Source organism: Leptonotus elevatus, chromosome 1 (genome assembly GCF_054856555.1).
Source record: "Leptonotus elevatus isolate MCC_2025b chromosome 1, RoL_Lele_1.0, whole genome shotgun sequence".
Lineage (NCBI taxonomy): Eukaryota > Metazoa > Chordata > Actinopteri > Syngnathiformes > Syngnathidae > Leptonotus > Leptonotus elevatus.
In genome coordinates this window covers 24,728,645-24,745,821 of record NC_141239.1, presented here as the reverse complement: position 1 = coordinate 24,745,821, position 17,177 = coordinate 24,728,645, and the positions used below count along the sequence as shown (strand labels likewise).

General features: G+C 39.1%; 2 protein-coding genes across 3 annotated transcripts; both read left to right on the top strand.

Moving 5' to 3' along the window:
- Positions 1–529: 529 nt before the first annotated feature.
- On the top strand, positions 530–10,880 carry hsd17b1 (hydroxysteroid (17-beta) dehydrogenase 1). Of its 2 annotated transcripts, none has more exons than XM_086080583.1 (6): positions 530–661; positions 8,098–8,259; positions 8,341–8,520; positions 8,722–8,815; positions 8,886–9,069; positions 10,501–10,880. In XM_086080583.1, exons 2-6 carry the CDS (start codon positions 8,109–8,111, stop codon positions 10,654–10,656), a joined length of 765 nt encoding a protein of 254 aa, XP_085936709.1. In that variant the 5' UTR covers positions 530–661; positions 8,098–8,108; the 3' UTR covers positions 10,657–10,880. The 2 variants fall into 2 exon arrangements, with proteins under 2 accessions (XP_085936709.1, XP_085936701.1); XM_086080575.1 differs by lacking the exon at positions 530–661 and adding an exon at positions 7,454–7,703.
- A 1,022-nt stretch (positions 10,881–11,902) lies between these two features.
- On the top strand, positions 11,903–16,254 carry LOC147181356 (coenzyme Q-binding protein COQ10 homolog, mitochondrial-like). Its single transcript, XM_086080033.1, has 5 exons — positions 11,903–12,101; positions 13,132–13,284; positions 14,585–14,777; positions 15,578–15,679; positions 15,925–16,254. The coding sequence occupies exons 1-5, from the start codon at positions 11,992–11,994 to the stop codon at positions 16,075–16,077; spliced, it is 711 nt and encodes a 236-aa protein (XP_085936159.1). The 5' UTR covers positions 11,903–11,991; the 3' UTR covers positions 16,078–16,254.
- The last annotated feature ends 923 nt before the right edge of the window (positions 16,255–17,177 follow it).

Sequence of the window (17,177 nt, the reverse complement as noted above, 5' to 3'; positions counted from 1 at the left end):
CAGCAGGGGGAATGCAAGCTGAAAGACAGAGTCTAAAGGCCAGGGACTGACAACTAAATCATAAATAAAAAATAAAATATATATACAGTGGAACCTCGGATTTTGAATGTCTCGGAACTCGTACAATTCGGACTTCAACCCAAAAATCTGAGTAAAAAATGCCTTGGAGTTTGAACTCATTTTCGGAGTTCGAACACCCAAGCAAAGCAAGCTAAGCCGAACATATTTTGAAAACGGGTAGCCGAGTGAAGCCGAGCGACGCCAAATGCTCACGTTGCGGTACACTGCTCATTTCCAGTCAGATCGCGGATACTCCCGGATGTGCTCCATACTCGCGAGTGCATTTTGATTTTTCCACGACAATTTTCTTTGCCATGGGCCAGTGGCAGCAAAGCAAAACATACAGTGCTACGAACCACTGTGGAATTAGGAAGGAGATTATCGAGCCGTTGTAACTACCGTGACTACCTCTTTAAATACTGGCATGAGGACCCCCCCTTAGCTGTTCAACAACGTGCCTGATGTTAAACAACGTATGCAAGGACCGCTTAGTAGGCTAACTATATGCCCAATGTAAAATACACAAACTCAGCTCTGAACTAAAGCTAGCATTAACATAGCATTTATCATCCACTGATGCCATCACACCACAATGGGTAAGGTAAGGTAGTTTTATTGTTTAAATACTGTACAGGGTGTAAATGTCAAAAACATAAACAGAAATTAAAATAGGAAATTTCTGTTTTTGGAGCTTGGGAACGGATTAATTGCATTTACATTATTTCCTATGGGAAATAATGTTTCGGAGATTGAACAATTCTGATTTTGAACATTTCGCAGGAACAAATTGTTTTCAAACTCAGAGATACCACTGTATATTTATATATGTACCAAAAACATACCTACATTAATTTGATCAGAATCAAACTGCACACCTTCAGTCTGCCTATGTCCGAATGGTCTTGTTCACGTTCATTCATCTGACAAATTTAATGAGTTCTTCCTTAGTCTCACTTTTTTCATTCTTTGTTATGATTGAAACAAAGTAATGGTGGAGGTAATAAATAGAACGTGAAAGTTGGCTGGCTTATTTCAAAGATTTCCAGTTGATGTCCCAACAACAACGTTGACTCAGAGCAAACAAAAACAATGTCAACCACTGGGACTATGCCAGCAATGAAGACAGGTAACATTTCTGTTTGGGCGGAGTGCAAGACAACTATGTAGTTGTGGTAATGGCAAGAATTAGCCGTGGACCGTGAGAGCGCGGCCCAGAGCGGCTGACAAAAGACTTTATCGGAATATGATCTAAACGCATCCGTGGTGTCGCAGAAGAACAAGAGCCCCGAGGTCGTTGTGTTCTCGGCTCGTGTGAACTGAAAGCTCAGGAATGAATGCGGAGCAGCGGCATGGAGGAAGTAGATTCCGTTCACAGCATTGTCGAGAGTCCTCCACTCCCAGCCGGCTAATAAAATAAGACATGTTTTGTATGGAATTTTGCGAACAGCTTGCATAACGAATGATTAGGTTCTAGTGACGAAAATAGACACTGTTGTTGGAAATCAAACCTTTTTAATAGCCGTCCCCAGATATTATACAAGTGTTTCTCCTCATCATAATACAATATTGTTTGTTGTGTTTTAATGATTCAAAACTTTATAATTGTTTTTGTTTGTAGCAAATTTGATCTCGATATAGCAACGTCATAACTTCACCTTGACACCTGTATTTTGGCCTGTTTTATTGCCACTTCACCCCACTCCTTTCTCCTTGCCATGATGGGTTTATTTGACCAAGAGATGCCAACGGTTTTGTCATCTGCGGACTTGTGAAGCTATTTGACACTCATGTGATTAAGGGCTACGTATTGTTTATAAATTAACTTTGTTTGACCAGACTAACCACTGAGTTGCCTCATAGCAACAAACAATCAAAAAAGATGTATAGACAGGTCCCATAGTGACTCAGAGCTTTTTAAGAGTAAAAATATCAGCCCCATTAGAGTCAGTCTAATTGGCCTCTTTGTTAGTAATATGATCTTCAAGTAATGTAATCATTTTGTGTTCATTCGGTTTTTTTGTTCAGATATATGGGCTGTTCTATAAATAGCATTGACTTACTTTGTGACTCTTTGGGTACAAATTTGGTGCACCAGTAAAGGGACAGGATGATAATTTGCTTATCGAGAAATAGATATGGGAACGTGTGGACGTGAACAATAAATACCACCAATTGTGAACTTGTTTACAGGCCCATATTGTGTCTGCATACTTTGGTAGGCCTGTGAGTTTGGCTGGGCTGTAAACAGACGGTATCCTGGCAACGGCCGGGAGATGGGTGGAGTAGTGCTGATTCAACGTCTGTAAGATGACAAGAATGTATAGGATGAAGCACCATCTTGGGGGATGTTGGGGGACTCGGAGGTAGAAAAGGACAACTAAAGCAGATTGGTGCAAAGATATGTTTCCTGTTAAAAACAAGCGAGCTTCTCTTCTTGGTAACTTGTTAAATGCCATTGCGGCTGAGCCACAACAAAACACCTCACTTCACCTCATGAGGCACATGATTGTCTGCCTTGTGCCAGTGACTTCACATGTTGAAACGCAATCCTTCTTGGTCTAAAGCTGGAGCTCCCTCCCTCCCAAACAAACCAGACCACAAACCCGGTCAGACTTAAGTGATGAGTCTGCAACCGCAACGTCTTAGGGTAGTCCTGTTTAAACAAACGTCAACTTCCTCAAGAGGAAAGCATGAGCTGAAGCTCAAACAGTAAACCGACCAAAAAGGTAACCAGTTCGTTTTTTTGCTATTGAGAGTTTGAATTTGAAATATCAGGCTGGCCAATCACAGGGGAAGCACAGAATAGATTCCTGTTGGGTTCAATGTTGCCCATGTTGGTTCCTTTATTGTTTTTTTGGGGAGGAGAAATACCAGCTGCCTTCTAATCTAAATGAGCGTTAGGACCACAAAGGCCGGTTACCGGAACAGGATGTCCACCCCAAAACAGAAACTCTTTGAGTGTTTATGTAATTGACAAAATGGTACGTTTCCCATGTTGTCCATGTACTCCGCTATTTTCTGCACTTGTAGGATTTATACACAAACTGGTTCTATGGAATGCTGAATGCAGCAGGTCAAGGAAGCGGCCCCAAGGTTCCAGCTGACGACGAGACTACAGTTTAACACCCTAACCTCCAGTGTCGACCCATATATCAAAAAGCCTGGGAAAATGTACAAAACAAGATATTCGTGAACCCAACTCAACTCATGAGCTAAATTTCTCAGTGTTTGGAGGAAGGAAGAAGCAACATTTAGGGACTGAATCTGTTTCAGGAAATCCGATTTTCTGGATTTGAAGCCAAAAAATATGCTGACCATGAACATTCAGATTGTTCAGGTCCATTCATACTCTGCTAAAGTCTACTCCTGTTTCACCAAGTGATGATTTTAGCAGGAAGCAGCAAAGCCCAAAGCGCTCCTGCTGTTGAACCTTTGACTCCTCAGTCAATTTTCTTCATAAAACGTGCCCCATTGTTGTGTGTGGAAGAACATCTTGCCAGTTAGGCAGAGATACGACACCATCCTCACAGGAACACATCTGTTAATGCATTTTGCAGTACTGCGGACATTTTTTCTATTTTTACCATCAACATCTCGTGAAGGAGCAGCTCAAACAAAAAAAATCTTTGACGGTTTGTTTAGGAAATCAAGCTCAGGAGCAGCAGGGAGCTCTGGTGGCTCATGCGTGCAATCGTGAAAAAGAAGAATCTCTGGAGGGATACACGAAAAACATTGAGTGAGACTGTTAAAAATGTGGATAGACTCGAGGTTTTCGCAGAATTTCTGGCCACGTGCAGGGAGAAAAAACACAACCGGAACAGAATCTAATCTAAAGGTCATAAACTCTGCCCCCTCACAATTAATCTTAACTCATTCACTGCCATTGACGGCTTTAGACGTCAAAAATTCATTTGAACTATTTCTACATTACCTACAAAAAAAATCCACTTTTGTTAACAAGAGTATGAAAACCTAGGCAACATTTTTTTATTGTACATTTACAGATATAAAATTTGTGATTAATCGTGAGTTAACTATTGAAGTCATGCAGTTAATTACCATACAAATCGCCTAACACGATTTAAAAAAAAGAAAAGATTATTAAAAATTAGGGACCTCAGGCGATTACAATTTTTAATCGCATGACTTCACTAGTTAACTCACTATTAATCACAAATCTGTCTTAAATGTACAATAAAAAAAAATCTAGGTTTTCATGCTCTTGTTAACAAAAGTGGAAAAAAAAAAGTTAAACTAATAAAAATAGTTCAAATGAATTTTTGACGTCTATAGCCGTCAATGGCAGTGAATGAGTTAAAGGCGAAGTCAACCCCCCAATTTTTTTGCGGACAATAATATGTTCTATGCAGCTTTACTAGTCTAAAAATGGTATTACGGTTGATATTGTGTTAGTGGAATATGAGTTATGAAGCAAAATTTTGCCATTATCATCCATCTCAGGGGGCGGCCATTTTGCCACTTGCTGTCGAACGAAGATGACATCAATGTTGCTCAGGTAACAACCAATCACAGCTCAGCTTCAGAAAGCAGGTGAGCTGGAATTGGTCATTGTCTGAGTCCTGAGCAGCTGCATGTCATCTTCAGTCGACAGCAAGTGGCAAAATGGCTGTCCCCTGAGATGGATAAAAATGGCTGGATTTTGCATCATAACTCATATTCCACAAATGTAATATGAATCAGAATGGCATGTTTAGACTAGTGAAGTCACATATAACATATTATTGTCAAGAAATGTTTACGGTTGACTTCCACTTTAATAAGAAAAGCTGATTTGTCGTTCCGGGGTCAAACCTATACATACAACACAACATAAATTACACAGGCCATAAACTGAGTCATATACAAAGGCCTCTAGTATCACCAACCAGTCAGCTCCATCTGTCTTCCCACTTCCATCTATCCTTCCATTTACGATAGCACTTGCCCTCACCAACCAATCACAGGGCTCAACACGAAAGACCAACAAAGCAAAATTTAAGCAGGTTTCTGGTTGGCACGAATTGCCTTAGGGGAGTCCAGAACAGTCCTACCTGCCACTTGACAACACGTGAATGTGTTTTTGTGTGGACGGACATATTTTGTGATGCATCATTAGTTGAGTCAAGATACATTTGAAAGTCCAATCACGCAACATCCCTCATAAATGGATATATTTACAACCCCACCACCCCCCGATCTGGATAACTCCACGTACAGTAGACTCAACATAATCTTCATCTGTTTGACTTGTACATATCTTTCTGACATGGAACGTCCTGTCTAGTCTTCCCTCAGGAAGCGCCTCCGCAGTACTACAAACCTCACATTGTGTCCGCCTATAAATAGCACTTTTCTCCAATGTGACCTGCAGTCATCCAGAGGCGTTGCACATGGCCCGACACTGGGGAGATGTCAGTGCTCATTATTCACGCTCTCAATAGTCTGCATGCTTGTGTTTAAACCCCAACCTGATGCCGTACATTCCTAACAAACTCAACACCTTTTCGTACCATAAAAAAAACTGTTCCTGAATGACATTCCCTGGAGCTGAGAGGTTTAACGCTTCTCCAAGAGGTGTTTATAGAGTATTTCCAGACATCCACTTGGCCCTTACTAGGCTGTAGGGATTTAATTGACTACTTGTGTAGTAAGAAACTCAACTCCAGGCGAGTGTTTCATTATTGTTTGGTTCAGGCTTCACTGCAGGCATATGGAGTTTGAAAGTGAATGTTTTTCACCAAATGGGTTTTTTCTAGGGGTGGGGAATCTTTGAATGTCTTACTATTCGATTCCGATTTTTGGGTCTGCGATTCGATTCAGAATCGATTTTCGATTAGGCGCGATCTTTGATTCAAAATGATTTGATTGACAATGATTTTTGCTTCAATCTACTCCAGTCTGACTCGCTAATGCTAATTAGCGCGCTACTCGCGGCACTTTTATTACTCAAAAGAAAAAACTTTTATTGGAATAACGTGATCGTGACTTTTTCCTTCTACTCTCTTAACTTAACAGTGTATTAGACCGCGTGGAACCACACTGCCCCTCAGTGGCCAAACAGTGTACAACATGAACAGCGCTCTTAATAAAGACACACACAGACAAAGGCAAGACAGTATGAAATAATTTAAATAAAATCGATTTTGGGACATTTAAAATCGATTCTGAATCGTACTAAATGAGAATCGCGATTCTTATGAGAATCGATTTTTTGGCACACCCCTGGTTTTTTTCTGTTTTTGTTTGTTTTTTCTTTAGACACATAAGATTGTAAAAAGGCCAGAAAGCATTAGGAAAATGTATGATCACATGTGACGTGCCAAAGCCACATGAAGTTATTAACGGACGTCTCAAGACTAAACACATGATGTGTCATTTTTGGTATTGAGTGCCAAAAAAAAAATCCGGTAAACAAGTCAATTACAGTTAGTATCATCACGCCTTTGTTACTTAACAAATTAATTAAGCCATTTAGTGAAACTGAAAAAGGTATGAGAGGTATGCCAATTGTTTTTCTTTCTTCAACTGGTTAACGCCTCCTGTCAGACAGGCATGTGAGACATGCGTTACATATTACAACATAAAACAATTACTGCTCCTCGTATGTGTTTGTGCCTGTAAGACACTTGTCGTAGACTTTGATTCCTACAGTACATTATAGTCTACGACAAAAGTGCAGTGCAATTCCCTTGTAATTACCAAATAACCTTCTCACATAAGAGGCACATTTGAGGTTTTTTTTTCTGTATTGCCCCAATCATTTTATTTTCAAAGGTTTTGAGTGAAAATGTTGTGAATATTATTCTCTGTTTTGTAGCTTCTGTGTCTTAAAAAACAACAACTTTGTATAGCTAACAGTGCCATTAGATATACTTCTTATTGTTGTTTTATGTAATTTGGTGACTACATGACAGATGTGCTAACATCTCATCCACCATGCAGCTGCTTCGCTATCTAACACAAGTAGTCTTTGTTTACTTTCAAGAATTCCAAAACAGTTCCCACTCAGTGACGGTTTGAATGTGATAGTGAATAGTTTTCTGTCTGCGTATGTTTCCTGGGATTGACTGGCAACCAGTCTAGTACGTAGTCCACCATTCTCCCTGAATCAGCAGGAATATGCTGCGGCTAGCCCAACCATGAACCTGAAGACAAATAATGAGAGCAACAAAATGCGCCGATTAATTAAATTCACTTTGGATAGGCTTGAAACAATGATCCTGAGGTGGGACTTTTAAGTAATTAAGAACAAAAAAAGTGTAAGTCACAATTGCAGCACATCATCCCCTCAACTCAACCTTGTTTTGTTGAACGGAGCTCTCTGGGAAACTGTCTTTTTATTGCGGCGTGTTTCATGATGTCCTGGTGCCCCCTTCTGGTCTTGCACTTCCCATCCTTCACATGAAAAACATGCTGGCAACAAGGACGTGGGAAAGTAAGGAGAGGAGTGCAGGTGGCTGATAGCGGGAAGCTGTTTGGGGATAAAGTGGCCTTGTGAGATGAGAGATGGGTAAAGACAACCTTCGTCTCTCATAACTTTGACAGTATGGACAAGAAGGTGGTGTTGATCACTGGCTGCTCATCCGGTATCGGCCTCAGCCTGGCGGTCCGTTTGGCTTCGGACCCGGAACAAACATTTAAAGGTGATGGTATTTTTTTTTTTTAAGGAACCTTAAGTAGGGCCTGCTATTGGTTGGCATGTCTGCCTTGCAGTTCTGAAGTTCAGTGGTTCGTATCTCGGAATCTGGCTTTATATCTCAGCTCTGGTCTTCCTGTGTGAAGTTTGTTCTTGTGTGGGTTTTTCTGGTACTGACATCCTCCCCAAAACATGCATGTTAAGTTCATTGATGTCTTTAAATGGTCTTGTATATGAATGTGAATTGTTTATCGATGTGACTGACATTCCAGTCACATCTCTTTGCTCAAAGGCAGTTGGGATAGGCTCCAGCTCACCCTAATGAGGACAAGCGTTGGCTGGATAGAACCTTGCTAGGGTTCGGTCAACCAATCAATGCTTCTTTGCCTGTGTTTTTCAAGTGTACGCCACCATGAGGAACCTGGCCAAGAAGGAACGTCTTCTGGAGACTGTCAAAGGTCTGCACAAGGACACGCTGGACGTTCTTCAGATGGACGTCACGGACCGCCAGTCCATCCTGGACGCCAGGGACAAGGTTGAGGAGAAGAGAGTGGACATTCTAGGTGCGTTCTTGGTGCTTTGGATACATTGGAGGTTTGAGTGTGCATTTTTCAATAAGCAACTCACCTAATTGTTTCTTTCAGTCTGTAATGCCGGTGTGGGTTTGATGGGTCCACTGGAGGCTCACTCTCTGGACTCCATGAAGCAGATTCTGGAAGTCAACCTTCTGGGCACCATCCAAACCATTAAAGCTTTCCTGCCTGGCATGAAGGCTCAGCGTGACGGTCGTATCCTGGTCACAGGCAGCATCGGAGGCCTTCATGGTGAGAACACGCTGATCTGAATCTCCCCAATTTAGGTTAGTTCTGTAGTTGAAGTGAGTTGAGGCGCTTCATTGGGATCATTACGTTATTTTCAGGTTTCCTATTGATTATCATTGTGCTCCGCTGCCATCTTTTGGCATATGTAGGCAGCTATACACTGAATTTAGTTTATCCACAAACTGTCATCATCTTGTTTCACAGGCCTTCCCTTTAATGAGGTCTACTGCGCCAGCAAGTTCGCCATCGAGGGAGCGTGTGAGAGTCTGGCCGTTCTTCTGCAACATTTCAACATCTAGTCAGTGTCCACTTCAATTGTATTGTTAAGTCATTCCCAGGAAACTAATGAATTAACATTTACGCTTTAGTGTTAGCCTGATCGAGTGCGGCCCGGTCAACACCAACTTCCTGGTCAACCTGAAGAAGGCGGAGCTTGGCGACCCGTCTCTGCAGCACGTAGACGCACACACGCTGGGCCTGTATGAGCGATACCTGCAGCATTGCAGTTACGTCTTCCAGAACACAGCGCAGGACACAGAGGACATTGTAAAGGTAAAGGGTTGTATTACATGATTACATACTTGAAATAAAAGTTGTATTCAGTCAGCATTGTAATAATATAACCAATTCCTGCTCAGATTGTCTCAAAACGTTACGAGATGTATAAAGACTACGTTTAAAGAAAACTAGTTTTATATTTGAATTGACATTTTCAAACAGTTCCCACTTATCCTAGTTAGTAACATGTCTGTGACTTTAGACCATATAGGCCGCAGTCCTGCATGTTTTAGAGTAGTGGTTTTCAATCTTTTTTCAGTGACGTACCCCCTGTGAAATATATTTTCAGCCAAGTACCCCCTAACCTGTGCAAAGCATTTCTGATTGGTGTTGGTGGTGGGGGGCATCATTGTCTGATTTATTTATTTATTTATTTTACCTTAGAACTTTGTATTTATGTGGTCTCTTAAACTATATGGAAATAAAAAAGATCTAACTAAAAAGAAAAAAATATATATATATTTTTTAATTATAAATAAAGATTTGTGCACATAAAAAACATTATCAACATTAAGTGTCCTCCTTTGGGCTCATAGTAAATCTCTGTTCTCAAAAATAAATAATTAACTGAATTTTAAATAAAGTTTTCAAGTGATTGACAGGTGATTTTATGGCATATGACAAATTGGGTCGAACCATTCCATTATAGGGGAGATCCTGGGTTTTTAGGACACTCAAATTGAATACCCTACTGAACATAAAAGTAATTTTAGGAGACTTATATTTTTCTGAAATATTTATATATACTTTTGAAATACTTTTTAATATCTCATGTGAAATGTTTGCATATGTATGCTCAAACACATTTCACAGATGTTCTACTGTGTACTGGCACCCCCTATTGGCGAAAGTCTGACACTACAGCAAGTTGTTACGTGCACATACAACTGGAGCCTGATTAAACAAGCAAGGCGCTGTGAACACATCGTGTCTGTATCATCATTGATGTTTCATACAAGCAAGAAATATCACATCAGGTACCCCCTGGAGTGCTTTTACGTACCCCCATTTGAGAACCACTGTTTTAGAGGTTTCCATCCTCAAAACACACCTGTTTCGATAATCAGCGTCGTTAACAGACTTCTACACAGCTCGCTGATGAGCTGACCATTTGATTCAGGTGTGTTGGAGGAGGGAAAGCTCTGAAACATGCAGGCCTGTGGCCATCGAGGACCTGAGTTTGACACCTATGCTTAAGTTTAGACTCTAAAGTCACAGACATGATATGTCACAGACACGCTGTCAGGTTCAGAAAAGACTCAATTTGAGAGTTTTCACTGAACCTGACAGTGTTAATCAACAATGACTGTTAAGGTAGAATTTCTATGTGTTGGCTCTGGTGTACGAGTCTTGACATGTAAAAAGATGACTCGTGAGCAGCAAATGTCTCCTGAAGTAACTGACTCAGACAGTTTTCTCCCCCAGGTATTTTTGGATGCCATGCAGTCGTCCAGCCCGGCCTTCAGGTACTTCACCAGCGGGGCGGTGCCCCCTCTGACCGAGCTGAAGGTCACGCAGCCGGATGGCCTCCGGTACATCAGCGCCATGAGCAAACTCATCTTCTCGCCTGACGAGCAGTGACCTCGGCACGCAATTTTCAATTTCGGGGAAATTAAGCTGACTCACTGTTGTTGCACAACTTGAAACCAAGGTCCCCGAAGGCAATGACAGATATTAAACATTAAATTCCTTTTTGGAAATAGTCATCAATGATAACATTTAGAAAAGTAATAGAAATCAGTTTTGGGGAGCTAAACATTTAAATGTAGTTTTTGTTTTTTGAATAAAGCTTTTTGGTAATGTGATACTTTCTTCTAAATGATGCCTCAGTATATTGTATATTTATGTATATAGTTGAGATGAGCCAAGTTGAAGCAAAGTCCACTTTTATCACGCGGCACACACACAACTTCCCGTCACGCATTTCCTCAAAGCCACACTGTTGCTCAGCTGTTCATACACACTTAAAAAACATTTTTTTTTTAATCTAGTCCCCCCCACTAAGTACATAATTTATATTAAACAAAAACTTTTTAATTCTTGACAGAACATCAACTTCACAATTTCTGTCAACTAAGCCCCATAATAATGAAAACAAAGCTTTGTATGAGTCCCCCAAATATGTAATGCCAACACCCACCCTGTGAATTCCATTAACTTTTTCATACTAAATCCAACTCAATTCTTGTGAGAACACCAATTTCACAATTGGGTTACAATATTATTTTTTGTGGGAACATCATCTTCACAATTAGGTATTAGATTATTTACTTATTTATTATTATTTATTTTTTTGTGAACCCAAAAAGATGTATTTTACATAACGTTTTGTACACAGTCCTGCATTCTTATGAGAACACCACCTTTATGATTGAACTTGGTTTATAATACTTAACTTTAAGTAACCTCAGAAATTTGACACTAATAAAAGAAAGAAAAGAAAAGAAAAGCTTTCTTTCTTTTTTTACAAAATAAAAACATAAATACATTAATTGGTTGTGGAACTGATGCTTAGGTGTAGATAAGGCGCTATAAAAGTGAAGTCCATTTACTTTTTATTATGAGTTATTAGTTATATAGTCAAACTTATTTAATTATTAACGATTATTGATTGATCAAAACAACAATAATAAACGTGTACAGTAGTTTATTAAATCAGATTATTATAACATCTATTGATCATGAAACTGTTGCGTCAGTATTTGTCATCTCGTGATTCATTTGCAATCAAACAAAAATATTGAAATTTGCCAGCCTCGCGCAGTGATTGGCCAGGACAAAGCTACGTCACGGTCGTGGGGGGCGGTCCCATTCTGGAGTTGTAAAATCAACCGGTCGGCCTAGCAGCGTTGGCTAAATTCTTTCGAGGGAAACTCGATACAGTTCCTTATTTTTATTTATTTTAAATCGATAACAATGGTTATGTCCCGAAAGTCATCTCAACGGCTCGTCGGGACACTTTTGGATCTACTTCAAATCCACTGGACCAAGTTTTTTCGGGGAAACTCTAAACGAGGAAATGCTAGGTAAACACACAAAAAGGAACGGTGATGGCTGATGCACAGATGTTAGGTTTAGATAATCTGATAAATAAATATTATTATTTTTAAACACTTTCTTCAGTTGGTGTTGCAGTATCCAAGATAACTTGATTGAAAATATTTTTAGAAAAACAACAACGACTATATTTCCAGGATTATTGCCATATAGGGAACTACTTATTGTGTTAAATTGGTATATACCACACGCACACGCACACATACTTTTACTATGAAATTATGTGATACTGATTTGCTTAAATTATAGCTACCTTACATAGACCATACTCTATGATGCCATATTACTGAACAGCTTTTTTTCCTGTGATGGAACCCCTATGAAATATTTTTGCAACCAAAAAACAAAAACAACAGAGCGCTGTGCCATCATTGTCTGATTATTGAACTTTGGAACTTCATTTGTATCGTGGTCGCTCTTGAACTATTTGGAATTAAAAAAGATAAATAAAGATTTGTGCTTACAAAGATTATTATCACCCTTCAGTGTCCTCATTTGGGAAATCTATTCTCAAAAATAAATAATTAACTTAAAGGGATACTTGACTCATTAAGCCATTTTCAGCAGTTAAATGGTAATATTTTGTCCAGAATTATTTTGATAACTTAATTACTTTTCCATGTACTATTAGTACCTTTAAAAACACATTTTCCACTTGCTGTCAAATGAAGATGACATCACCTGTGCTAAGGAAACAGGCAACCACCACCAATCACGGCACACCTGTTTTCTGGGTTTGGTCAGCAAACTGAGCCTGTTTCCTGAGCACGGGTGATGTCATCTTCAATCGACAGAAAGGGGCAAAATTAGTTTTTAAAGGTATTAATTGTTCATGACAAATAATGAGTCCAGTATCGCTTTAATTTTAACTAAAGTTTTTAAATGATTAACAGTGATGCTAGGTATAACATCAAATTTTCTCTTACTCACCATACTCGGTCTGTACTTTACAAATTGATAGCATATCACACCTACCTCTTGATTATTTTCTTTTGTCAGGCACGTTTGTCCTGGTAGGTTCTTGACATTGAGGAGGGCCACCCTGCCCTTCTGTGCCTCCTCCCCCATCAACACCCCTCATCGTACCTTCGTCAACTTGGCCGCGCCCATCACTCGCCGCAGAACCGAGTACGCAGAGAGCCGGACCTTAGGGTGAGTGACCCGGAATTTGCTCCAAACTGAAAAATGTTACATCACTCCCCCCCCCCTTTTTTTTTTTTGCACCCACATTTTTTTCCAAGTCATTGGATTTTGAATATTTGCATATACAAAGTCTTGATCAGATACTTTTGCAATGCATTAACTCATTCACTGCCATTGACGGCTATAGACGTCAAAAATTCATTTGAACTATTTCTATTAGTTTAAAAAAAATTATACTTTTATTAACAAGACTATGAAAACCTATATATTTTTATTGTACCTTTAGAACAGATATAACATTTGTGATTAATTGTGAGTTGACTTTAATAATCTTTAAGTCACGTCAAGCGATGACATTTTTTAATTGTAATTAATCGCATGACTTCAATAGTTAACTCATGATTAATCACACATTTTATATCTGTATTTCTATAAAAACAATTCTAGGTTTTCATACTCTTGTTAACAAAAGTGGAAAAAAATGTTAAACTAATAGAAATAGTTCAAATGAATTTTTGACGTCTATAGCCATCAATGGCAGTGAATGAGTTAAGAAGGGAGAAAAAGTGCATTAGAGTTCTTTCTTTATTTTTTTTATTCATGATACCTTGTATATATGGCTGTAAGTATAGTGCAAAGTAATGATGCATGCAAACTGGTAACATTACATTTTTGGCAATATTCCACCATAAATAAGTCATGCTAGCAATTTAGCTGCCTTAGCATGCCGCTGTGCACACTTGCTAGTGAGCTCGGCGGTGTTTTTTGCTAGCAGATTCAAGACTGCAAAGTCTGCCTTTTAAAATGTCACATTAACTCATTCACTGCCATTGACGGCTATAGACGTCAAAAATTCATTCGAACTATTTCTATTAGTTTTTACATTTTTCCCACTTTTGTTAACAAGAGTATGAAAACCTAGAATTTTTTAAAATTGTACATTAAGAACAGATTATTAAAATTTGTAATTAATCGTGAGTTAACTAGTGAAGTCGTGCAATTAGTTACAATTAAGAATTTAATTAGCCTGAAAATTTTCAACTGTAATTAATCGCATGACTTTAATAGTTCAAGGTTTTCATACTCTTGTTAACAAAAGTGGATTTTTTTTTTTAACTAATAGTAATGGTTCAAATGAATTTCTGACGTCTATAGCCGTCAACGGCAGTGAATGAACTAATTTGTCACTTTATGACCTTTAAAAACCAACAAAATAAGATAAAAAATCAGTTATTTTCTAAACAATACGATCATCTGAAAATTACGTGATCGTATCGGACAACTCTAATCGTGCGAATTTCTATTCCAGGTACACACGGGAGCAAATGTTCGGCGTGGTGTCCAACGTGGAGCAGTACCAGCACTTTGTGCCCTGGTGCAAGAGCTCTCGCGTCATCAGGAGCGAGGGCGGCGACGTCCGCGCCGAGCTGGAGATCGGATTCCCGCCCGTGGTGGAGCGCTACACCTCCGACGTCACTTTTGTCCCCAACCACCAAGTCAGAGTGAGTGGCAAAAACATTGCTTTTCACCTTAATAGGGACACACATTGAATTGCAAATGTTTTAGTTAGGGGTGGGAATTTTTGAATGATTCGATTCCGATTTTTGGGTCTGCGATTTGATTCATAATCGATTTTTGATTCAAAATCATTTGATTGACAATGATTTTTGCTTCAATCTATAGATGTGCAAGGAATTGTAATGATCTATTCCAGTCTGACTCGCGAATGCTAATTAGCGCACGATTCGCGGCACTTTTATCACTCAAAAGAACGGCTTCACACTGCAAAAAAACAACTTTTATTGGAATAACTTGAGCGTGACTTTTTCCTTCTACTCTCTAATGTGGCTACAACTTAACAGTGTATTAGACCGCGTGGAACCACACTGCCCCTAAGTGGCCAAATCGGGTACAACATGAACAGTGCTCCAAATAAAGGCACACGCAGACAAAGGCAAGACAGTATAAAATAATTTTAATAAAATCGATTTTGGGACATTTAAAAGAGATTCTGAATCTTACTAAATGAGAATCGCGATTCTTATGAGAATCGATTTTTTATTGCACAGCCCTAGTTTTAGTTACTTGTGAATCTGGTCTTTTTTTTTGGGTTATCCATTGATTGTAAAATAAAGTACAGTCATGGAGACAAACGGATAGAGGGGGAAAAATAGCCCCCTATAAAATCTCATTTAATTCATGTTATGTGTAAAAGGAAATGGTTTACAGAGCATTCAAATCTGACACCTGAAGACATTTGTCTGACTTTTGAGAAACATCCCTTAAATTTGTTGTCCAACAGGCCTTGTGTACGGACGGGTCCCTCTTCAGCCATCTTGAGACAATCTGGAGGTTTGAGCCAGGACCAAAAGACACACCGGACTCCTGTAAAGTGCATTTTTATGTAAGTACATTAACATGAATTTTTTAAAATTGTTTGGCCTTGGTGGAGGTCTTCTCTCTACTTGTTATTTTGTCAATAGTTTTTATTGTCGCTCTAAATTTAGCAGCGTGTATCTGCCGGCCTCGCAAGCTGAAAATAGCGTTAGAGGAGTATGCAGGAAGTGGTTGCATTTCAGTGAGGCGGCATTATGGGTAAAAAAAGACTCGCTGTTAGCTAACACCACTGGTCCTGCCTTCACCCCGCAGGTGTCTTTTGAGTTCAAGTCGTTGCTTCATTCTCGACTGGCTGGCCTCTTCTTCGACGAGGTGGTCAAGCAGATGGTCGGCGCCTTCGAGTTGAGGGCGGCCGCGCTCTTCGGACATAAGCAGGCGGCGACCTTGAGGAGGCGCTCTACATGACCCCCCCCCCCCCCCCCCCCCGCATTACACACAGACACATACATACTAGAAGCTATATTTTCACATAGAATAATTATTTATTAGTCACAATCTAATTTATTTTGACAGTTTTTTTTGCACAGATGTTCTTTTTACTTTGCTACAATTTTTTTTCTAAATAAAGTATTTTTTAAATGACTTAAATTGCCTCTCTTTTATTGAGTTTTTTAATGTAATCTTTTTGCGCTCTAAGCTATTCTAACAACAACCTCATCGAGTGGCTGGTGTATTGGGACTGGTTCAATCTTGTGTACTTTAACCTCTTTATATAGCCATTGTACAGCAAAAGTAATGAAATCTCAGAGGGAATTCATACAAAAATGTTTATGTCTAGATAGGCGAGCCAGTATTTTGTCATGAATACAAATAATGGTAAATTACATTATGAAAACTGCTTTTTTAAATTAAGTCAAAATGTAGTTCTATTTTTCACTAATTACAAAACATTTTGGAACAAAATCCTAATTTCCTACGATTACAGTATCAACAATTGTGCCATTCATATTGATTACTAAGTTATTTTAAAGTAGCCTACAAAATATGTCGTTTTTTGTTTTAATCCCACCACTTAACTCTTTGACTGCCAGACGTTTTCAGAAAAGGGATGCCGCCAGTGCCAGCCGATTTAAGCATTTTGACTGATTTTCAAGGTCCACAGAAAATGTTCTGTTTGGACTATGGAAACACACGTACTACCAAATGAAAGATTGGACTTTCATCTTTCATCAGAAAAAAAGAGTTTGTTTCTACCTTATTCCGTTCTTTAGTAATCAACAATAGAAAATGGTTAGTTTGACCCAATTTCGCCTGTGTTGGACCAAAATACGGAGAAATCAAGCTTTTAGTGAAACGATATTATTTCATGCATTCTAGTGAATTTGACACTTCTTTTTGTCCATGAATGATGCCACAAACACCTAAATAGTGCTTTACTTCTATAAAACACTACCACCAAGAATGAAAAAGTGTTTTTTGATAGCAAAATACGTTTATTTACATTCAACAGTGTAACAATTTGACAACAATTTGGCAAACTATTTACAAATGTGTGCAACTGTGGT

Excerpts from the sequence above, each read along its gene's own strand:
- hsd17b1 (XM_086080575.1), top strand. The coding sequence starts at position 7,607 with ATGGACAAGAAGGTGGTGTTGATCACTGGCTGCTCATCCGGTATCGGC. Across the intron at positions 8,260-8,340 it reads GAAGAGAGTGGACATTCTAG|TCTGTAATGCCGGTGTGGGT; the intron begins GTGCGTTCTTGG and ends TGTTTCTTTCAG. Across the intron at positions 8,816-8,885 it reads CTGCAACATTTCAACATCTA|TGTTAGCCTGATCGAGTGCG; the intron begins GTCAGTGTCCAC and ends TTTACGCTTTAG.
- LOC147181356 (XM_086080033.1), top strand. The coding sequence starts at position 11,992 with ATGGTTATGTCCCGAAAGTCATCTCAACGGCTCGTCGGGACACTTTTG. Across the intron at positions 12,102-13,131 it reads TCTAAACGAGGAAATGCTAG|GCACGTTTGTCCTGGTAGGT; the intron begins GTAAACACACAA and ends TTCTTTTGTCAG. Across the intron at positions 14,778-15,577 it reads TCCCCAACCACCAAGTCAGA|GCCTTGTGTACGGACGGGTC; the intron begins GTGAGTGGCAAA and ends GTTGTCCAACAG.